General features: G+C 37.8%; 1 protein-coding gene across 1 annotated transcript in view; it reads left to right on the top strand.

Moving 5' to 3' along the window:
- The window catches only part of DNAH14 (dynein axonemal heavy chain 14), a 261,709-nt gene that overhangs the window by 221,864 nt on the left and 15,343 nt on the right, over positions 1-24,502 (top strand). Inside the window, 7 exon segments of the mRNA XM_027775206.1 lie at positions 668-904; positions 7,808-7,893; positions 9,130-9,286; positions 11,372-11,582; positions 17,467-17,569; positions 20,706-20,933; positions 24,128-24,325. Of these exon segments, the coding sequence (XP_027631007.1) occupies positions 668-904; positions 7,808-7,893; positions 9,130-9,286; positions 11,372-11,582; positions 17,467-17,569; positions 20,706-20,933; positions 24,128-24,325 (1,220 nt within the window).

Raw genomic sequence — 24,502 nt, 5'->3', positions numbered from 1 at the left:
TCCACTTGCATGAGATAACTACAGAGGTCAAATTTATAGAAAAAAACTAGAAAGGTAGTTACCAGGATCTGAGAAGAGGAGACACTGGGGAGTTGCTGTGTGACATGAGTATACAATTCAGATTTGCATAAAAAGTTCTGGAGATCTGTTTTACAACAGTGTGAATACACTTAAAGTCAGTAAACTGTACACTTAAAAATGATTAAGTTGATAAATTTTACGTTGTATTTTTTACCACAATAAAAATAAAATTATGTTTCACTTAATCAATTTGTATATAAAATGGCTTTGTCCCTAACAATTAATATTTATCACTCACTCACTTTGTAATAAGTAACTAAAGGGCTAGCAGGTTGTATGGTGTTTAAGGCACTAGATCTTACATGACCAGCTGCACAGTTCAAGTCCCAGACTCGAAAAACATGCTGGACACATGTGCATGCATTCCCAAAATCTCGAGAAGAGAGTGGAAGAGAAGGGGTTGTGGAGTGATCATTCCCCCTGAAGATGACACTCAACTACTCTCTCTTTCTTCCTGGCAAGCACGCATGCTCTATGGCAAAAAGAAAAAAAAAAAAAAACTGAAAAAGAAAACTGGAAAAAAAAAAAGTAACTAAAAAGATAAATATTTTTCTCTTCTAATGTAATCATTTTCCTTTTCTATTAGGCATATTTGAAATACGTAAAAATCAACACCTTCACTGGCTGTCAAGTTCCAAGTGGAAGCAGTGCCAATATGTCAGTAGTCAACTGGAACCGTTCTCACTTCTTTGTAAATCCCTTTTATCAAACATCTCACAATGGGATACTTTTAAGAACAGTAAGGACATCTATTCTCTAATCAGCACACCTTTCTGTTCAGAAAATGCTTCATTGGAAGAAAGAAGAAAATCACCAGAGGAAAGTAAGAAAGCACTCAATGTTTTCATCTAACTTAAGTGTGTGTAGGTTTCTGATTTATACATGTAGTTCAGTATCTTATGAAAAAAAAAGTGAAGGGCTGAATATAACTGTGTTCTAAGGATGCACGTGGATTATCAATGTAATCTTCATAACAATCTTGTGAAATGATTATTATGAACTTCATGGTTGTTGGTGAGGAAGTCTGATGAGAAATCAGAATTTCAAAGTCCAGACTATAGTACAGCAGTAACTTTAGTGGACACACAGAGGAAGGACCTGGGTTCATGTCTCTTCCATTGGTTGCCTCCTACAAGCCGGCACCTATGTGTGTGCCTATGGTCTAGGACATCTGAGGCTGGAGGTGGATCATAGTATGAAGATTCCTTTGGAGATGCCTCTATCTCTGTCTCTTTCTCGCTCTCTCTCAGAAGAATTAAATAGAAATCCGAATTTTACAGCGATTAGATACACTACACTAGTTTCATTACACCACCCTAGTTTTGAACCTTGAATCTGAGGGGACTTCAAAACATTTGTAGAAAAATGAGACTAAAGTACAAGTTTATTTGTGGTGCAAAAAGCTTGAAATCCATGCACATTTTAAAATAATTTACATAATATGTATTTTCAATAAACATCATTCATGCCTCAATTTATATAACAGATGTATGCTTTAGCAATTATATACAAAATAAATTTGACAGTTGTTCTAATCCTAATGTTTTGAGGAACCTTTATAATGTTTTCTGTAAAGGCTGTACTAACTTAGATTTCCACCAACAGTGTGAAAAAGTTCTCCTTTTCTGCGTGCTTGCCGGAATTGGTTGTTTTTTTCATTAGTCATTCAATTGGGATAAAATCTCTCATTGTGTTTTTTATTTGTATTCCCTTTGTGATTAGTGATGTTGAACATTTTCTCATATTTTTTGGCCATTTGTATGCCTCCTTTTCAGAACTGTTTATTCAGGTCTTCTATCCATTTTTAAATTAGTTTATTTGGAGGTTTTTTGCTTGAGTTGAGTTCTTTGTGTATTTTAGTTATTAAGTCCATGTCACTTGTAAAATTGACAAATATAGTCCCCCATTTTGTGGATTGTTTCTTCACTCTGCTGATTGTTTCCTTCAGTGTGCACAAGCTTTTTAGTTTGATATAATCCTATTTGTCTATTTTTCTTTTGTCACCTGTGATTTTGTGGTTTTATTAAAGAAACTCTTTGTCAGGGCCAGTGAATGGCATAATGGCTATATCACTGGACTCCTACAGAGCCAACCATGCTTCAAGTCCCAGACCTGGTGACTTAAAACTTATGCCGGTGTATGTGCGTGCATGCCCAAGATCCCAAGAGGAGAATGGAGGAGAAGGGATTGCAGCATGGTCATCCTCTCTAGGGGGTGATTTCTCACTTTCTGTCTCCTTGAGTGCCTATAGCAAAAATTTCTCTTGAAAAGAAAAAAGAAAGGAGAAAAGAGAAGAGAAGAGAAGAGAGGAGAAGAGAAGAGAAGAAGCTCTCTACCTAGTCCAATGTGTTTCCTCCAAGTTTTCTTCTAGTAGTTTTACAGTTTCAGGCTTTTTTTGTTTCTGCCTCAATCCACTTTGAGTTGATTCATTATGTGCTGAGAGATTCAAGTCTAGTTTCATCCTTCTACATATGAATGTTCAGTTTTCTCAGTATCACTTATCGGAAAGCTATCTTTCCCCAGTGGATGTTCCTGGAAACTTGAAAATCAGGTGGCTGCATATAGTTAAGTTTTTTCCTGAGTGCTCTATTCTGTTGCATTGTCTATGTATCTGGTTTTGGTTGTTTTCGGTTACTTTAGCTTTACAGTGTATTTTGAAATCTGGTAGTATGTTTCTAGCTTCATTCTTTTTGCTCAGGATTGCTTTGGCTATCCAGGGATTTTTGCAATTCCATACAAATTTCGTGATTTTTTTTCTATTTCTGTGAAGAATGCCATTGGTATTTTAACAGGTATTGCATTGATTCTGTAGATTGTTTTCAGTAGTATGGACATTTTAACAATATTGAGTCTTCTGATCCGTGGGCATGATTTCCAAGTCACCAGGTCCAGAAATCTAACTGTGCAGTCAGCCATTGGGATCTAGAGCCTTAATCTCCATGCCACCTGCCAACCCCATCATTCTTTTTTTTTTAAATGTAAGTATTCATTGCTATACATTTCTCTCTCTTAGTATCACTTTTGTTGTATCCCATAAGCTTTGGTAGATTGTGTTCTTACTTAACCAGCTTACAGAAATGCTTTCAATTTCATCTTTGTTTCTTATTTCTTATTTAATCCAGCAATCATTCAGAAACATGTCATTTAGTTCCCATGTATTCATATGTTTCCAATGTTTCTGTTGTTATTTTTAGTTTTATTTTATTGTAGTTACAAAAAAATCCTCAGTGTTTCTATTTTTCTAAATTTTTTAGATTTGTTTATAGCCTAACATAAGGTCTCTCTAGAAAAAATGATTTGTGTTCTGATACGAATAATGTGTAATCTGAAATTGTTAGGTGGAATGTTTTATAAAATGTGTGTTAGGTCCATATGGTCTGTGGTGCAGTTTAAATTCAATGTTCCTTTGTTGATTTTCTGTCTAGATTATCTGTCCAGTGCTGAGAATTGGGTGTTAAAGTCTCCAACTGTTACTGTATTGGAGTTTATCTCTCCCTCTAACTCTAGTAAAGTATTTAATATACTTAGGTGCTCCTTTGTAGGGTGCATATATATTCATGATTGTTATTGTCTCTAGCTGAATTGATTGATCTCCTTATCATTAAATAATTATCTTCTTTGTCTCTTTTTATAGTTTATAATTGAATTCTATTTTGTCTGGTATCTGTATAGGTTCCTCTGTTTCCTTTTGGCTTCCATTTGCATGGATTTTTTTCTTTTCTTTTTTTTTTTTTTTTTTTTTTTTTTTTTTTTTTTTTTTTTGCACTCCTTCGCTGTAGTCTATGAGTGTTATTACAGATGAAGTAAGTTTCAAATAGGCAGTATATAGGCAGGTTTTGTTTTTTATCCAAGAACCATTTATCTTTTACACAGGGAATTTAGTCCATTTACATTTAAGTTTATTATAGATAACATTTACTCTTTAGGTGTTTTCTGGTTTTATGTATTCTTTTTCTCTTTTTTCTCTTTTTTCATGGTTTGATTTTTTTTTAAATAGTGATAAGGATTGATTCTTTTCTGTTTCTCATTTGTGTATCTAGTCTAATTGTGTTTTGTATTTTCAAGTGTTTTTATGATAGTAGTTATGACCTTTTTGCTTTAAAATGTAGGGCTCCCATAAAAATTTCTTATAAGGCTGGTCCAGTGATGGTGAATCTCCTCTGTATTTGCTTGGCTGGGAAAGACTTTATTTCTCCTTCTATTGTAAAAAATAGATTTAACAGATTAGGTATTTTTGATTGGCATTTTTTTTTCTTTTAGGATTTTGAAAATGCTATCATATTTTCTCTGGTCTTACATATATTCCACTGAGGAATCCACTGTTAATCTGATAGGAATTCCATTATATGTAACTTGTCACTTTTGTATTTCTAAAATACTCTCTTTGAGTTTTGACATTTTAATTAGTAGGCATTAGCTCACAGTTAACATCATATTTAATAGGAAAAAGTTGAAAGTTTTTCCTCTTAAAACTGGAACAAGACAAGAATGTCCACTTTCTCCACTCCTATTCAGCATAGTACTGGAAGTCTAACACAATCGGACAAGAAAGTGAAATAAAAGACATCCAAATTGGGAAAATAAGAAGTTAAAGTATCCCTATTTGGAGACAACATGATTACATATATAGAAAAACCTAAAGAATCCATAAAAAAATTACTTATAGGTGATAAATTCAGCAAAGTCACAGGATACAATTCAACATACAAACTCTGTAGCACTTTTGTACTCTAACAATGAGTAAACTAAGGCAGAAAGGAAATCAATTCCATATGTGTGTGTGTGTATATATACATATATATATAAAATGAAAGATCACCATGAAAGTCATTTTTAAAAACTAAATTAAAAATTGAAAAAGATACCAAAAAATGGAAAGGCATTTCTTTCTTTCTTTCTTTTTTTAGTTTTGCCAAAGGGTGTGTGCATGCCTAAACGGTTCTTGCAGCAGAGAGGGGCCCACACACTCAAGCTTCAGGTGTACCAGGCTTTGGTATCTATCAGTAGAAGGGGTCTGCAAAGCCTGGAGGGCACATGCAGCTAGGAAAAGTCCACGTGCTTAGGCTGTGGTATGTACCAAGCTCTGTGCAGTTCAGGGACCACAGTCATCAGAGTCCAGAGGGCTCCCACAGTGGGGAGGGGCCATGCACTCTAGCTACATTATGAACCTGGCTTAGTTGAGGAAATACCATGTCCATACACCTGTTTCTTGGAGCAGTTCTCCCACCGCACTGGTCTATGTCCAAGAGTATATGATGCTGCACTGGTTTGGGTGCTGGGTCATGGCCCTACTGCTCAGTATAGCTAGAGTGACAACAATAGCCATTCATGTGGGCATGATGGGATTTTGACGGGTTCTCAGGGACGTTAAGATATGTAGGCTGTCAGTTTTAGTGTGGGTTCTACTTGGCAGTGGATTTGTTCCCTATTTTCTCCTTTTATAGTTTCTTGATTTCTATTAGGTCATCAGGAAAGTCATTTTTCTAGGCAAAAATGTGTCATGACTTTCCCAATAACCCAATAGTTCTAATTAAGAAGTTCTCCACTGGAGTCTACTCTCTGGGTCATTATTGTTTTATTTTGTTGTAGTCATCACTAGTCTATCTGGTATCCTTCATTTATTATACTGTAAGATAAAAGTCAATAACTTTTATCTCAAGGGACTGTTTCTTTCAATATTCTAGAGGGCACAGATGCTCACTGGAGAGAGACAGAGAGAGAAAGAGAAAGTGAGAAAGCACCTTCAATGGGGGATGATCATGCCACAATCCTTTCTCCACTTCTCATTTTGGGATTTGGGGCATGCATGCACACATACCTAATGTGCTTTTTTCAAGCCACCGGGTCTGGAACTCAAACTGTATAGCTGGCCGGTGGAATCCAGCTACCTTCAACACATCATTGGTTGGCCCTTAAAGGAACTCTTTGTTGACCCTTTTTATTATGTGAAGATCCTTTTATTTTGTTAATAACCCCATTCATTAGTAACTAGATTTTCATGTATTATGGGCTCTTTTTTTAAAAAAAAGATAACACATTGAAACCAGCAGATGGCATAATGGTTACTTTGCTGGACTCCCATGTAGTCAATCATGGTTAGAGTCCCGGACCTGGAGGCTTGAAACTCATGCCAGGTGAATGCGTGTGTGGAGGAAAAGGGATTGCGGTGTGACCATCCCCCCTGGGGGGTGTGATTTCTCACTTTCTGTCTCTCTGTCTCTCTGGTGAGTGCACATGCCCTGTAGCAAAAATCTCTCTTTAAAATAATAAAAGAGCTAACAACACACCAACACTAGTCAAATTCAAAAAAGCTATTTTTATCATCTAAGTTATATTTAAAATTAGGCATTGGAGAAATATTACAAGAAAAACAGGTGGAAATGTAACTATATTTGATATACTTGGAAATGAAGACTTGAAATTTCCTACCTTGCAAGAGAGTGTGATGAAGTAGGACTCTATTGGGGTGGTAAGAGTCAGTATTTAAAAAAAAAAGTATAATATTGAATTTTTCAAAAAATTTACAATAATCTTGCATGTTTGACAATTATTTCCTATATCTGTCATATGTGGATTATGAATAGAAATCTCTAACCTCTAGAGTTACTAATTTATATTCATCAGAAACCTCTCACATATACCAGGAGCAGTTGATAAAGTGTTGACAGGGCCAAGCAATAGAATAGTAGTAATGCAGTGAGACTCACTTGGGAAAGGTTCTGAATTCACGGCCCAGGAACTTCCTGAGCATGCGTGAATACGTGTGCATGTCCATGTTTCCAGGTTGGCTGAGACCGAAGGTGGAACACGGCATGAAAACCCTGTTGTGTGTGTGTCTCTCTTTTTCTCACCATACAAGAAATAAATAAACTTTAATTTTAAGTATTGGTTATGCCCTATGCTTTCTTGTTATATCTTCTTTTTTTGTTTTGTTTTGTTTTGTTTTTTCAGAAAGAGAGAGATTTTTGCTAGAAGGCACGTGCACTTGCTGGAGAGACAGACAGAGACAGAGAGAGAGAAGGCAAGAAATCACCCCCCACACACACACCAAGGGGATGGCCACGCCCCAATCCCTTCTCCTCCATTCTCCTCTTGGGATTTTGGGCACGCATGCACACATGCCCAGTGTTAGTTTTAAGCTGCCGGGTCCGGTACTTGCACTACAGTAGACTACATGGGAATCCAGTGATGTACCCATTGCATTATCTGCTGGTCCCTTGTTATATCATTATTCATCAACCACTTCAGCTGGACCACGTTGAAATTTAGTTAGTTCTACATTAAGGTAGGCTTAAGTGAACACCTCTTTTGAAATACTAAGAATAGTTAGTTATGCCCTGAATCCTATGGAAATAAAGCTTACTTTAATAGTCAGCTCTGGGGGCGAGTAGGTGGCATGGTGCTTAAAGGTGCTGGACTCCCACATGGCCAACTGTGGTCCAACTCCTGGACCTGGTGGCTTCCTTCCTCACTTCTCTCTCTCTCTCTCTGTCTCTCTCTGGTCAGACTGGAAAATAATAATAATAATAAATACAGTTAAAATAAAATAATTCTTAAAATAAAAAATCAGGTATTAAAAAAAACCTCCACACTTTTACAACAAAAATTTTGAGAATTGTGAGACCTCTTAATGACAAAAAGCATTTGATTTTTAATCATTGTGAGATCTCTTAATGACAAAAAGCATTTGATTTTTAATCTGTTTCTTTCTCTAAATTATATCTAGCTGAACTTTTAAATGAAAATGAAGAAATGCACAATCCTATATATTTTCCATGGGAGAAACTTACTCCATTTCAGAGACTTATTTTGGTAAGATATACTACGAGAAAATATTAACATCAAAATGTTTTGAGCAACTTATTGGTAATTTAAATCCTTCAAAATTAAAATTTTATAAGCAATATATATTGATTTTAAAAACCTAACATTTGGTGAATGTAATGTTAGGAAACAACACACTCAACCTTTACCATGACTCTCACATGGAGGGGTCTGGTTAGAGCAACATTCCTGACATCCCTCTAGCCCTTATTCACTCCTCTCTAAAGAGGAAGACTTACAACACTGGCAAATTTGAGAGATGAACTTAAATAATGGAGCCCCAAATACTGAACATACTCAGGACATCTTCTGTGGTCATTCCATAAAGAAATAGCATGTAAGTGATTTGTATAAAACAGTTTTCATGAAAAAGGTTTTTCCCCTGAAATTTGCAATGATTTTTCAATAGGCCCTGAAACTCTACTTCCACATGTCTACTGTGTCCAAAATATTTTAGTCTATCTAGAGTTTTTTTAAGATCTCTTGTCTAGGGACCAGCAGATGGCATAATAGTTATGTCGCTGGACTCCCACATGGCGCACCACTGTTTAAGTCCTGGACCTAAAGGCTTGAAACTCACAGCCAGGCATGTGTGCATGTGTGCCCAAAATCCTGAGAGGAGAATGAAGGAGAAGGGATTGCAGTATGGCTATCCCCCCCATCACTTTCTGCCTCTCAGTCTCTCTCTCTCTCTCTCTGGCAAGTGCCTGTACCCTGTAGCAAAAATCTCTCTTAAAAAAATTTTATTCTATTTTTTAAAATGTATGAAACTCTGACTTAAAAGCAAAAAAAAAAAAGTGTACTACTTATTTTTGTTCCATTTTACTATTAGGAATATCTCCCTGGGTAGTTTTTGTTTGTTTGTTTGTTTTTTGTGGGTTTTTTTTTTGGGGGGGGGGGGGGGGGGGGGGAGTTTGGGGGGGGGGTGCAGGTGAGAGATTTTTGCTATAGGGCACATGCACTTAATAGAGAGACTGAGAGACAAAAAGCAAGAAGTCACTCCCTGGAAGGATGGCCACACCACAGTCCCTTCTCCTCCATTTTCCTCTCAGGATTTTGGGCACATGTGCACACGCACCCAGAGTGAGTTTAAAGCCTCTGGGTCCAGGACTCAAACCATAATCAGTCATGTAGGAGTCCAGCGATGTAAACCATTACACTATCTGCTGGTCCCAACTTGGATAGTTTTTAAATTTATGTTATCTACGATATTTTCTTCTTCAGATAAAAATTCTTAGACCAGAACTTTTAAATAATTCAGTGAGAAAGTTTGTAACTGAAAAAATGGGAAGAGACTATCTCCACAGAACTGGAATTAATTTAAAAGAATCGTATGAAGAATCCAGTGCCAGAATTCCACTGATACTTGTGTACTCTCGTGGTAAGCTATTTGTGACTACTTAAGATAATGACACAGCACTGGCCAAAAGATGTAAAATAGGTTCTTTGTCAGGTTATTCTATATTGGAAACATTTTCCTATTCTTATTTAAACATTTTGGAAAAGAGATCGATTAAAACTTATACATAAATTATATTTCGAGTGAATATTTCTAAAAAAATAAAATAAGAAGAAAGAATAAAACTCCCCAGATTCACATATAGTGAAAAATGTGTCAGTGCTAATTTTCTGTGCAGATAATATCTTCCAAACATATATTATTGATCTGAAGGTTGGGATTGCCCTTTCACTTATTAACTACTTTAATTAGCATTGACTTATGACAATTCTGTTATAAAATAAACTGTTGGGTTGTCAGGACAGTCATGATGCATTTTTGCTTAGAAAAACAGAAAAATATGTCATGACTTTCCCGACAGCCAAATATATAGAAATCAGCCTTACTGCACTAGTCCCTGTATTCCTCAAAACTCCAAATAGTTTGTTTGTTTTTCTTGTGTTGCTCTGCAGACCCTCCCTCAGCAAAATATTTTCTCCTATGCAAAATGTTTTCTTCATTTATCTTATGTTCTTCATAGTGTCCAAATCAAAGGTGTCTTGAGAATTTACCATTTTTAAATTCACCATTTCTACCTGGAGGCTTTCTCGCCTGGAATATTTCCATGTAAAGCACTTGGCAATATGCCTGACACTGTCTTAACGGGTGCTGTCCATTTACTGAAGATAGTCTAAGATGGCTAGAGCCCTAGCCACCACATTCATGTTTTTTTGTGTTTTTTGAGAGATTTTTGCTATAAGACACACGCACTTGCCAGAGAGACAGAGAGAGACAGAGAGACAGAAAGCAAGAAATCACTCCCGGGGGGGTGGCCATGCCGCAATCCCTTCTCCTCCATTCTCCTCCCGGGATCTTGGGCACGCACGCACATACGCCTGGCGTGAGTTTAAGCCACTGGGTCCGGGACTCGAACCTTAGTCGACTACGTGGGAGTCCAGTGACATAGCCATTATGCTAACTGCTGGTCCCTCACATTCATGTTCTAAACAGCACAAGAAAAAAGGGATACTCCCTCCACCTTTAAGAACACATTCAAAATATTACACAACACTTTTGTAACAAATTTTTGCTGCCAAAGCCTATTCAGAAAACTTAGATGCCTATACCTAGCTGCAAGAGATGCTAAGAATGTTGTACTTTAGCTGCATACAACATCCTCTCAAGAAACATTGGAAACGGGACCAGCAGTTAGCGTACTGGCTATGTCGCTGGACTCTCATGTAGTCAACCAGGGTTCGTGTCCTGGACCCGGTGGCTTAAAACTCACACTGGGCGCATGTGCATGTGTGCCCAAGATCCCAAGAGGAGAATGAAGGAGAAGGGATTGCGGTGTGGCCATCCCCCCGGGAGGTGATTTCTCGCTTTCTGTCTCTCTGTCTCTCTCTGTCTGTCTGGCGGGCGCACGTGTCCTATAGCAAAAACCTCTCCGAAAGAAAGAAAGAAAGAAAGAAAGAAAGAAAGAAAGAAAGAAAGAAAGAAAGAAAGAAAGAAAAAGAAAGAAAGAAAGATTGGAAATAGCTTCAGAAAGGATGGAGGAATAGATAATCATCAGGTGCTTTTGTAGTTAGGTATTATTATCTTGGGCTGGCTTTGTGACCTGATGTTAAAGCACCCAGATCCCACATGTTTGACCATGCAGTTCGAGCCCTAGACCCAGCAGTTTGAGACGTATAATTGAACATGTGTGCATGTGTGCCCAAAATCCCAAAAGGAGACAGAGTGCTAGAGAAGGGATTGTGGTATGACTTCTTCCCATGGCATGGTTTTCCCCTCTCCCTGTCCATCTCTCTATCTCTGGCAAGCACAGGATACTGTCATCTCATATATTAGAAAACCTAAGTCACCTGACTAGTAAGTGGCAGAGCCAAAATCTGAACGCTGGCCTCGACTTTCAAAGCCTGTAGTCTTTCTACTATGGCTACACCACTCAATAAATGCTGGATTGTGTTACTAAGAGAGAATCGAATGACTTTATCATTTTATGTACCTCTCCATGTTGTTATACAGGGATTGACCTGACCAATACTGTCCTAAGATTTGCACAGGAGTTAAAAGGAACAACGGATGACGTGGCAATGATTTCTTTGGGCCGTGGCCAGGCAGCTAAAGCTGAAGATCTCATTGTTAAGGCACTAACCAGAACACAGCAATGGGTCTTCCTGCAGAACTGCCACCTCGCAGCATCATTTATGCCAAGGCTGTGCTCTATTGTAGATTCGTAAGAATTTTACATTTCTTTGGAAGGGATCAGATTAATTATGAAGTAACATTAGAAAAGGCAATGTATTTTATGTGCAAACAGTGGTAGAATAATGTGTCCTCTCTTCTGCAAGAACCCAAAAACTATACTATGACTATATCAATGTTTATTAGGGGGAAAAGTCTCTTTAATTTTTGTTCCCTATCTCATTTATCACTCTTTCTCCACCTTTCAGGAGCTCTCATTACCAATAGATATACATGCCTGTATGTACACACTTTAGAGACCAATTTATAGAGCTATGACATCATTTTTAATGTTCTATGATCCCAAACAGCAGAGTATAATACCTCATATCCATACTCTTAATGATTATTTTATGACTTATATTTAGTATCATTTCTGACTTTCTCTAGCTGAATCCACTGTTACAGGCTTTTGGTAAGTACCTTCCAAAGCACTTACGCAGAAATTTTTATAGGTTTAGCCTTCTGGTTCACAGAGGAAGCATTTGAAAATTATTGCTATAACTTTGAATGAAGAACTAGCAATGTGTTGAATTAGTCTTTTTGTTTGTTTGTTTTATTTTGTTCATGAGAGCGTGTATGTGTGCACACAAGAGAGAGTAAGAAAGCAAAAGAGAGAGGCACCGTTGACAGGGTCTGGTCATTTTGACATAGCCTTCCAGCTCACCAAGATCTTGGACATGTGCAGACAGTCCTGACACAGCATATTTCAGACCAGCCAGGCCAGGGATCTGAACCTGAGGCCAGACATGCAGCTTCTGTCACTGCAGCCTAGAGCACTACAGACTGCACCGCCTAGGCTGGGCCTGAATTAGTAATGTTTTAGCCAGTACAGTCTATAACTTTTTTCTCCAGCCTTGCTCTTCTATCTGCTTTACCTTATATGGCCAATATTGTATAGTAAAAGTGTGTTTAAATGAGAGTCTCTTCACTGTTATTTTTATGCTTTGAGCATGTGCAAGGAAACTATTTATGGGGTCGCTGGAAACGTCATGACATATTTTTACATAGAAATACACATCATAACTTTTCTGATTACCCAATAAAACCAACATGCCTGACTTAAAATTCTAAAAACCTTGCTAATATTATTCATCCTGTTCTCCAGGCTTTCATGAACAGTTTAAGAATTATTTAATAATTTCTCTTTTTCATATTTATTTCATGACTGAAGAAAGGCAGATGATAAAGATTACTTAGTTATGGGATTTCAGTAGATTTAAACTTTGTAAGATAATACAATAATTTCTATCATAGCTCTCATTCACTATTTATTTATTTTTTTGGGGGGGAAGGTTTTTGTTACAGGGCGCTTGCACTTGCCAGAGACTGAGAGAGATAGAGAGACGGGAAGCAAGAAATCATCCCCCAGGGTTGATGGCCACACCACAATCCCTTCTGCTCTATTCTCTCTCGGGATCTTGGGCACACACGCACACATGTCCAGCCTGAGTTTAAGCCCCCGGGTCCGGGGCTCGAATCACGGTCGACTACATGGGAATCCAGCGACATAGCCATTACACTAACTGCTGGTCCCAGCTCCCATTCATCATTCATTCAAAAATATGTATAGGATATCTACTGTTTTTCATTTATTGTGGTCAATGAGAACACAGCAAGGACCAAACACTGTTGCATTTTTCACAGGGTAAAGAAAGACAATGCCATAGCAGACAGCCACATGTCATATTACAAAACAAATAAACAGGGTCAGCAGGTGGAATGGTGGTTGAGTTGTTGGACTCCCACATGGCCAACCATGGTTCAAGTTCCAGACCTGGTGTCATGCTTTCTCACTTTCTCTCTCTCTCTGTCTCTCTCTGGTGAGTGTATGAATCCCATAGCAAACTAAAATAATAATAATAATACACTTTTTTTTCTTTTCAGAGGTTTTTGCTATAGGGTGTGTGCATTCACCAGAAAGAGTCAAAGAGACAGAAAGTGAGAAACCACCCCCCAGGGGATATGGCCATGCCACAATCCCTTCTCCTCCATTTTCCTCTTGGGATCTTGGGCATGCATGCACACACGCCCAGCGTGAATTTAAGCCACTGTGTCTGGGACTCTTACTGCGGTCGACTACATGGGAGTCCAGCGACATAGCCATTATGCCAATTGTTGGTCCCAATAGTACATTTTTTTTTAAGTTAGAGAGATGTGGGGCAGGCAGGTGGTGTGGTGATAAGGACGCTGCTTGACTTCCATATGGCCAACTGCTATTTCAGTTCTTGACCTGGTGGCTTACTTTCTCACTTTCCCTCTCTGTCTCTCTCTGATCAAACTGAAAAATAATAATAATAATAAATTAAGTTAAATAAAATAATTCTCAGAAAAAAATAAGTGAGAGAGATGTTCCTCAGAATAGAATTTCAAAGCCTTAATAAGAATAATGGGCCAGTCTGGGGCATGGTGATTAAAGCTGCTAGATCTCACATGGCCGACTCTGAGGTTCAAGTCTTGGACCTGGCAGCTTAAGAAATACACTTGGCATGTGTGCATGTAGATTCAAAATCCCAAAAGGAGGGAGAAATGGAAGAGTAGGGATTGAGGTGTGACCATTCCCGATGGGGAGTGCTTTCTGTCAGCCTGTCTATCACCCAGTGGCCCCAACTCCCAGTGAGTTCATGAACCCTCTGGCAAATTTAAATAAATAAATAATGATGCACAGAGGCCCAACCTATGGCACAGTCAGTACCATATTGAACTGCAGTGCTAGAAGCCACAGGACTGACTGTGGGTTAAGATCTCCAGCTCAGCTGGCCTGAAACACACGAGGTGCTTATGCCTAAGATCATAACAAGCTGAAAGGCTTGGGAAAAGGAGTTGCAGTGTGAAGAGGCCTTGCTCATGCTGCTTTCTTTCCCTCCTTCACTTACTCAAATGCATGAGCTATTATTTTTTTTTTTTTTGGAGAGGTTTTCACTATAGGGCGCATGCGCTCGCCAGACAGACAGAGAGAGACAGAGAGACAGAAAGTGAAAAATCACCCCCCGGGGGGATGGTCATGCCGTGATCCCTGCTCCTCCATTCCCCTCTCGGGATCTTGGGCACGCACACACACGCACCCAGAGTGAGTTTTAAGCCACTGGGTCCAGGACGCGAACTGCGGTTGACTACGTGGGAGTCCAGCGACATAGCCATTACGCTAACTGCTGGTTCCCAATGCGCTATTATTAATAAGAGCAATGATGTATTAAAATATTCAGCATATAATTGCGATAAGAGTATGATTAAAAGGTATTCATACTTCTTTGTTACATCACGCTTTTAGATATTTAAGACCACCACACTAGCAGCCTACAGTGGGAGAGGAAAACGAAAAAAAAAAATATTTCTTAAATTTAGGAGTTAAAGATGCTCATAATAGATTGCTAGGAGGAAAAAATATCAAGCTATGAATAATACGTACAGTCTAATATTTTCACTTTTAAAAAAATAAACAACAGAAAGAAAAAAGAAAAAAATGTACTTAAACCTATTTAGTGGGATTACAGGTGATTTTTATTTATCTGTTTGTTTTGTGTTTAGTGCATTTTTGCTTTTACTGTTTTGGTTTTCTATATCTTTAAAAAATATCTTTGGACTTGCAGAAAAGTTGCTAGAATAGTACAAAAGAAAAAAAACACCCTGTACCTCTCATCTCTATTTCCTAATTTAAACATTTTCTGTGTAATTTTCAGAATGATTTGAAAGTAAATTACTTTTATTTTCACCAGCAAGTGGCATGGCGATTAAGGGGCTTCAGCAGGTGGCATGGTGGTTAAGGTGCTCTGGACTACCATGTGGCTGACCGTGGCTCAAGTCCTGGACCTAGTGGCTTGAAAATCATACTGGGTACATGTGCATATGTGCCCAAAATCCCAAGAGAAGAATGGAGGAGAAGGGACTGCAGTGTGGCCATTGCCCTGGGGGGATGATTTCTCACTTTCCCTCTCTCTGTCTCTCTCTGACGAACGCACGCACCCAATGGCAAAGAAAAAAAAGAAAGAAAGAAAGAAAGAAAGAAAGAAAGAAAGAAAGAAAGAAAGAAAGAAAGAAAGAAAGGAAGGAAGGAAGGAAGGAAGGAAGATAAGAAAGAAAATAAGTAAATTATGGGCATGTCACCTGAGCCCTAAATACTTCAGTGTGTATTACTATGTAAGCAACAGAATTAGTAATATTTAGTCTATTGTCCCATTAATATCTTTTGTTGCAAAAAAAATGATAAAAAGTTCTGAATTCAGATTCTGGATTTCTCATTGTATGTGATTGTCTTGTTTCTTAACTCTTCTTTAATCTAGAATAGTTCCTTTGTCTGTCATTGTCTTTTGAAACTTTGGTATTTTTGAAAAGCACCAACTAGTTACTTTATAAAGTGTCTCATTTTGTTATGAGTCTAGTATTTTCTCATGGGAAGATTATGGCTATGCAGTATTGCAGAAATACCACAGAAATATGTTGTATCTTTCTCAGTACACATCAAAGGCACATACGATGTGAATTTGCCTCATTACCAGTGATATCGACTTTGATCGTTTGTTAAAGTGGTAGCTACTGGGGCAGGCCCCATAGTACAGTGGTTTAAGCACAATGCCTAGGAAGCCAGATCCCACATGGCCAACTGCTGTTCGAAAATCATATTGGGTGCTTGAGCATGCGTGCCCAAAGTCCTGACACAATGGAGAAGTAGAGGGAAAGGACTATGGCATGACCATATATTTTTGGGGGGGTATTTTCTTGCCCTCTCTCTTACCATCTCTCCCTTTTTTTGTCTCTAGTAGTACAAGCACCTTCTGGTAATTTTTTTTTAAAAATGGTGGTATCTGTCACTTGTGAGAATTTTCATGCCATGTGTGTATATATTTTATCTGTTAACTTTAACCTTTTTAAATATATTTGGCTGTATGATCACTATGTTATTTGCCAGACAGTGGCTTTCTAATGCCACAATTCTTTCTAAATTTACTTAGTGATATTCTTCTATGATGAAATACTTTTCCTCCTCACATTTATTTATTCATGTCAGTAGAGACTCGCTGATTCCTATTTTATTGATTAGATTATAATGTTGCTATTTTTATTTATCTTAATGTTCAATTGTTCCAAGTCTGATCAGTGGAACTCTTTGTTTTGCTTAGCTTATACTCAGAGAGGGAAAAGCTACTTATTAAAAATGGGAGTTGGGATGGGCCAGCAGGGGTGGTTAAGGAGCTGGACTCCCACATGGCTGACCGTGGTTCAAGCCACAGATCTGGCGGCTTGAAAATCATACTAAGCGCATGAGCGCATGTGCCCAAAATCTCAAGAAGAGAATGGAGAAGGGAAGGCAGTCCGGAAGGGATTGTGGCCTGGCCCATCTTGGTGAGTGCCTTTCTCCATTGAGTGTACATGCCCTATGGTAAAAACCTAAAAAAGGGGGGGGTGGGGTTGGGGAGAACAGGTGGCGTGGTGGTTAAGGCACTGAATCCTGGACTCAGTGGCTTGAAAACACATGCTAGCCACACGTGCATGCATGCCCAAAATCCCCAGAAGCGAATGGAGGAGAAGGGATTGTGGCCTGGCCCATCCCTCCTTGGCAGGTGGTTTCTCACTTTCCCCCCTCTCTGTCTTTCTCTGGTGAGTGCACACATCCTATAGCAAAAATCTTGGGAAAATAATGGGAATAAGTGGGTCTTGTGCAAATTCTTGTGCAACATAAAACTCTTTTTGTAATGTAATAAGAAAAATTTTCAGTATTGAAATGATTTTTAAAGTCATTTCAAACATTAAAATGCTAGGACTCCAAGAATATCATAGTTTTCTTTAAATTTTACATTAAAATATTTAAATGTGTGTGTGCATGTGTGTGTATGTGTGTGTGTGTATATATATATATATATTTTTTTTTTCTTTTACAGACTCAGTAATCCAGATGTGACAGTAGATCCCGAGTTTAGGCTATGGTTAAGCTCAAAATCAGATAGTTCTTTCCCAATTCCTATTCTTCAAAAGGGTTTAAAGGTAAGAATAACAGGTTTTAATACTAAGAAACTCTGTTTGGGGACTAGCAGTTGCCATAATAGCTATGTCGCTGGACTCCGTGGCTTAAACTCCGCCGGGCACGTGTGCATGCATGCCCAACTCCGTAGTTGACCGTGGTTCAAGTCCTGGACCCAGTGGCTTAAACTCACGCCGGGCACGTGTGCATGCATGCCCAAGATCCCAAGAGGAGAATAGAGGAGAAGGGATTGTGGCATGGCCATCCACCCTGGGGAGTGATTTCAAGCCTTCTATCTCTCTCTGGCTTTCTGGCAAGTGCACGTGCCCTATAGCAAAAACCTTTCAAGGAAAAGAAACTGTTTGAATACAAGTCATCTTACATTTATAATTCTGAATTAAGAGCATGCTAATTGTGGCATGCTAAATGTCTGCTTTGTGCTCCGCCCTATACTGGGACCAGAAACTATTCTGGGACGAGGAAGTAGACTGGTCCCTGCTGTCTGGAAAGTAATTCACAATTCAGGGATTTGTTTCCCCCAAATAAGAACACTAGGCTTCCAGTTGTTATAAGCAAAACTACATGATCAGTGTCCTTTTCTTGCCTTTTGCTCCTCTAGTTTTGTTTTTGATTTTGCTCCTCTTAGCTAGTTTACAGTTTATTAATTCTCTGGAAAAGGTCTGACAGAAAGTAGATTGAAATTGTTTACTAAAAAGTCCTAACTATGGATTTTCTGTGACTTATATCCACCATTGAGATCAAATAAACATCAAGACTTAGTCAGTTCTGTTAAACAAGTTGGCCAAAAGTGGAATCTTAACAGCAAAGAATAGTGACCAACAACATAGACAGAATACTATACCAAGACTGTGAGCACATGGACACTTCCAACTGACCAGGGTAGGGGATGGATGAAATCGGGGAGATGAGGCACTTTCCTGATAGAGTGTCATCCCACCTGGGAATAAATCACACTCACTCATGGAAAACTATGAAGCTTCTCCCTATCACACTGCTCCTCAGCAATTCCCCATCTCCTACATATTTTTACCCAAATTGACAGTACTGAACTGCATCCCAAAAGTCCCACTCCTAGAGCAGACAGAATGTGGATTGAAGAAACCTACAACTTACTCTGAGACTTGAGGTATTGCATTTATCTCCCAGAGTCTGGAAGATTATCATCTCAAACAGCCTTTGATCTTTGGCCAAGAGTAAGTGACTTAAGAGGTGGAGGTAGTGAGGGGAGAAGAATGAAGGTTGGTAGAGAGGGACAGAGCATCAAGGGACGTTTTATTTTAAGGAAGTTCATTGCTCTAAGTCCACTTTAGGTCTTCATTGGCATAAGTATTTTTAATGCAGCTATAATTAGAGTAGACACAAAATTTTATATGCCATTATCTATGTAGATAGATGAAAATGTTATACAAACAAGAGAATCCACAAATAATTAAGGAAAATAGTCACATCCCATAAAAAAATGAGCAAAGAACAGAAGAGGTCAATAAACATATGAAAAACAAAAGTGCAGCATGTAGATGTCAGAATATATACATATAGTCTTTTAAAAGTTCATACTAGTGGATCAATTGACCCCCTCCAGGAAAAGATCAAATAAATTATGGTGCACTTTTTCTCTTGTTGTTATCACTGTTTAATCTGTATTTCACTTTCATTTCTTTTTTTTTTTAATTGCTAAAGGGCTTGCTAAAGAAAAAGAAAAAGAAAGCACTCCCCAATAGAGCACACTCAAGCTACAATCATCTTCCTTCATTTCTCCATCCCGTCAGGATTTGGGGGCAGACACACACACACACACACACACACACACACAAGTGCCCAGTGTGTTTTTCAAGCCACTGGGGCTGAAACTCAAACCATGGTCGGCCATATGGGATCCAGCTCCCTATGCACAGTGCTTAATCACTCCTCTACAGGGCCCTCCCAGTTATGGTATATACATGTGATGAACTAGTATGCTGTCACTAAAAGTCAAGTCTATCAGACGGATCAGCCATAGTCTCAGTAAAAGCCCTCCAACTGATTCCTTTACCACCTCCCCCAATCAGTTATCATTTCAATTATTATAGTTAAGAAGTCAATCAAATAAATGTTCAATGCATGTAAAATTTGGTAACATACCAAAATAATTCTCCTTATTTTTTCTTAAGAGAGATTTCTGCTATAGGGCCTGTGCACTCACCAGAGAGACAGAAAGCAAGAAATCACCCCACAGCAGGATGGCCATGCCACAATCCCTTCTCCTCCAATCTCCTCTTGGGATTTTGGGTACACACACATACGTGCCCAACATGTGTTTTTAAACTGCTAGGGCCAGGACTCAAACCATAGTTGACTATGTTAGAGTCCAGCAACATAACCATTATGCCATCTGCTGGTCCTTAGTTCTCCTTTTTAATATAAGTGGCAACTAGATCTTTTCACTGGTTCAGTTAGGGCTCTGTTTCCTATGAGTTGGTACACCCTGTCTCTGCTGTCTTACTGAGGTCATGCAGCCCTGATTCTGTTGTGGCCACTTTGCTACCATTGGCAAATAAATTTAGACTATGTAACTCTTCATCATCAAACTTTCTAAAATGCTATGCTTCTGGAACCGCATATTTAGAGCACATGGAAGTGCTTTTAATCACAATAATCACAGTAATGTTATAATTCTCATTTTAAAATACAGATTAGAACAATATAAACTCTGAGACCATGCTTCTCATAGAAGTTTTCAAATGGCTGGGACCAGTAGATGACATAAGGGTTATGTCGCTGGACTCCCACGCAGTTGACCACGGTTCAAGTCCCAGACCCAGCAGTTTAAAGCTCACGCCAGGCGTGTGTGTGTACATGCCCAAGATACTGAGAGGAGAATGAAGGAGAGGGGATTGTGGCATGGTCATCTGCCCAAGGCCTGATTTCTCGCTTTCTGTCTCTCTCTGTCTCTCTGGCAAGTGCACAAACCCTATAGCAAAAATCCCTCTCAAAAAAAAGAAAAGTTTTCAAAAGAATAACACATGATTTTCCAATGAATCTTGAAAAGCAAACGTCTTAGCTATTTATTTTCTTAGTGTTATACAAAGGGAAGTCTCCTCCAGACCGAGTGCCTGCATCTGTCTTCACATGCTGTTTTTACTCATGTCTGTTTTAAAGATTGCTGTGGAACCTCCCCAGGGATTGAAAAGTAATTTACTTCAGACATTTGGATACAGTGGGAGTGGAGAAATAACAAAAGACATATTTGAAAACCCCGACTGTGGACAATGGTGGAAAAAAATTTTATTCAGCCTATGTTTTTTCAATGCTGTGATCAATGAAAGAAAAAATTATGGAACATTGGGCTGGAATATTGCTTATAAATTTAGTTCTTCAGACTTGGAGGTAAGTGTTATCTTTTCACAAACAATAACAATAAAATTTAAACTGGAAGCCTACCACACATCTGCACAAGTTCGAAGTGTTTTACATGGTGGTAGGAAAATGAACTCTGTAACTAGGCAATAAAGGCTAACATTCGAAAACATAGACTTTGAAGCCAACTCTTCTGGAATCAAATTACAACTCCACCCCTGTAACTGTACAAATATTTAATCTATTAGGCAAATGAAGTAACCTCTTTAGGTTTTAGTTTCCTTGGCCAAAGAAAGAAAAGGTACTGAAATTTGTACCTTTGGAACCCAATGATTTGATGCTTTAAGTAAAGCACTTAAAACAGTATATGTGGCATGTACAGATGACTATGAAAATGTCAGTATTATTCATTTAAAGCAAGTGAGATTACACTGGCTCATTGTGTGAGGAGGAAATTGTATGCTTTATTGTTAAAGTATATATATTGTAACTCCTGCTTAAGTTTTTCCCAGATTAACTTTCATGAAACTGCTTTCAGCTCAGAATATTGCTCTCTAGATTACTCATTCACTTATACTTTAGAGTTTTGTTTTGTTTTGTTTTAAATGTTTGAGGAAAATTCTGCCTTCAGTATCTATCACCAAGTCCCACCCTAGATAGATGAATATTTTTGTATGTCTCCTACATGTCTACCTTAGACTTTTCAGTTTCACAAAAGATTGTCATACTCACTGCAAGCCTGGCTGCCTATCAGAGTATGGGTTTCTGCACCTAACCAGAAGCATAATATAAAACAGCTGATCCTAGAGACCAGAAAAGAATGTGATGATATAGTCAAAGTACTTACCAGGCAAAAATACTGTCACGCAAGAGTATTATACCCAGCGAAGGTATCCTTCAGAAAGAAATGAGAAAAGAGGTATTTCCCAGACAAGCAAAAATTGGGAATTTATCTGCACTAGACAAGCTTTTAAAAATATGTTTATGAGGATTCTTCATCTGGAAGCAAAAGAATGATAACTACCATCATAAACACATGTAAAAGAATAAAACTAGGGTCAATACACAAATAAGAAAGAGAAAGAAATTAAATCTTTTTTTTAAGAGAAGTTTTTGTTATAGTGTGCATGCACTCGCCAGAAAGACAGAGAGAAACAGAGAGGCAGAAAGCAAGAAATCACCCCCCACCCCCGGGGGAATGACCACACCACAATCCCTTCTCCTCCATTCTCCTCTCAGGATCTTGGGCAAAGACACACATGTGCCAGTGTGAGATTAAGCCACCTAGTCAGGGACTCAAACCACAGGTGACTATGTGGGAGTCCAGTGACATAACCATTATACCACCTGCTGGTGCCCAAGAAATCAAATCTTAACACTGAGAAAAACACCAAACTGCAAAAATAAACTATGAGAGAAGAGGAAAGGAACAAAGAAAATACAAAACAACCAGAAAACAATGAACAAAATGTCAAGAGTGATCCTCACCTATCGATAATAGCCATGAATTAACTCCTAAACCTTGATTGAACTCCCAAACAAAAAGATATATAGACTGGGTGAATAGATTATAAAACAGGATGCAACTATATATGACTACAAGAAATTCACTTTACTGGTAAAGACACACATAAACTAAAAATGAAGGGATGGAAAATTATATTCCATGCAAACAAAAAGCAAGCAGAAGTAGCTGTATTTAAATAAAATAGACATTAAGTCAAAAACTGTATAATGAGTCACTGTAAGATGATACAGGGATCAATTCTGCAAGAAGATATCACAATGGTAAATATATACGCACCCAAGAACAAAACACTCAAAAATATAAAACAACTATTAGATCTATAGGGTGAGATAGACTCCAATACAATAATAGTTGGGAGCTTCTTCACCCTATTTTCAGCATGAACAGACTACCTAGACAGAAAATTGGCAAAGAAACATCAGGCTTAAACTGCACTGTAGACCTAAAAGACATAACAGACATTTATAAAACATCTTATTCAACTGCTACAGAATACACATTCTTTTCACTATTACATGAGACATTCTTCAGGAGACTATATATGATAGGCCATGAAAGAAATATCAACAATTTTTTTCATTGAAATCATATCAAGTACCTTTTCTAACCACAATGGAACAAAACCAGAAATCAGTAACAAATGAACTTTGGAAACTACAAATACAAGAAATTAAACAGTAGGCTCCTGAATAACCAATGAGTGAATGAAGAAATTAAGAAGAATTTTTTTTAATTTCTTGAAACAAATAAAAATGAAAACACAACATACAAAAACCTATGGGATATGACAAAAGCAGTACTAAGAGGTAAGTTTAGAACAAAACATGCTTATAAAACATATAGTAAAATTTGATATAAACAACTTAATGACATACCCAAAAGAAACAAACAAGAATAAACCAAACATAAAGTCAATAGGAGGAAAGAAATAATAAAGATGAGAGCAAAAATAAATGAAATGAGAATGAAAAAAAAAAAAAACACAAAAGATCATGAAATGAAAAGTTGTTTTTGGAAAAAAATAAAATAGAGAAACCATTAAACTAAGAAAAAAGACAGAAATAAACAAAATCAGAGACTAAAAAGGAGACATTATGACAGATATCACAGAAATACAAAAGATCATTAGTGTTTTAGTCCATTTGCTAATAGCAAATACTGCAACTGGGAGATTTAAAAATAAAGATATTTTGCAGATCACAGTTTAGAGATCCAAGGTCCAAGTCTACATCTGGGAGAGGTCATGCAGAGTCACAAGAGGGAGAGAGGAGAGGAGGAGAGGAAAGAACAAAGAAGAATGAAATCAACTGATGTACATGTCACTGCATAGAATATCTGTGTAAGGACACCCAAGAAATTGCTATCGATGATGGCTTAAGAAAGGAGATCTGATAGCGAGTACAGGGGAGGAAAAGACTTACTTCCCCTTGTTTATCCTTTTATACCTTTTAAACTCAATACTATATGCTTGTTCTGTCTATTCAAAGAATAATAATTAAACATTCCAGTGGTTATTCAACAACAATAAAAGAACTAATGAATAAAGGTATGTATATGCTAAGATTTTTCACTCCTCTTACATTTCCATACATTTTTAAAAGAGAAATTATTTGTAGCTGTTTAAGAGTCAATTTTATGTTAAAACTCAAAGCTGAAACATGTACTGAAATAATAAAAACTCGCTAATTTTCTAAAGGTTACCATAAAAACACTGGAAAACACCCTGAGTGGACAGTCCAATATTCCATGGCAGGCACTGCGCTACCTGATTGGGGAAGTGATTTATGGTGGCCAAGTCACTGATACGTGGGATAAGCGATGCTTAAACACCCTTCTGTACAAATTTTGTAATCCTGAAGTGCTGAAAGATGACTTTAGTTTCTCTTGTGATGAGGTAAGAAAAGAATTATCTTCTTACGTTACTCAATTATTTTTAGCTAAACATCGTTGCATTATTTTAAATATGTATTTAAATTAATTATACTGTTCACTTTTAATGGCTTTTTATTAATGTCTAGTATTTTTAAAAGTACCCATTATTCTATTAAATACGGCATTATACTGGGTGGTA

Source organism: Tupaia chinensis, unplaced genomic scaffold (genome assembly GCF_000334495.1).
Source record: "Tupaia chinensis unplaced genomic scaffold, TupChi_1.0 Scaffold000532_1, whole genome shotgun sequence".
Taxonomy (NCBI): domain Eukaryota; kingdom Metazoa; phylum Chordata; class Mammalia; order Scandentia; family Tupaiidae; genus Tupaia; species Tupaia belangeri.
The sequence above is the reverse complement of the archived record's forward strand: the minus strand, read 5'-3'. Positions and strand labels throughout refer to the sequence as shown.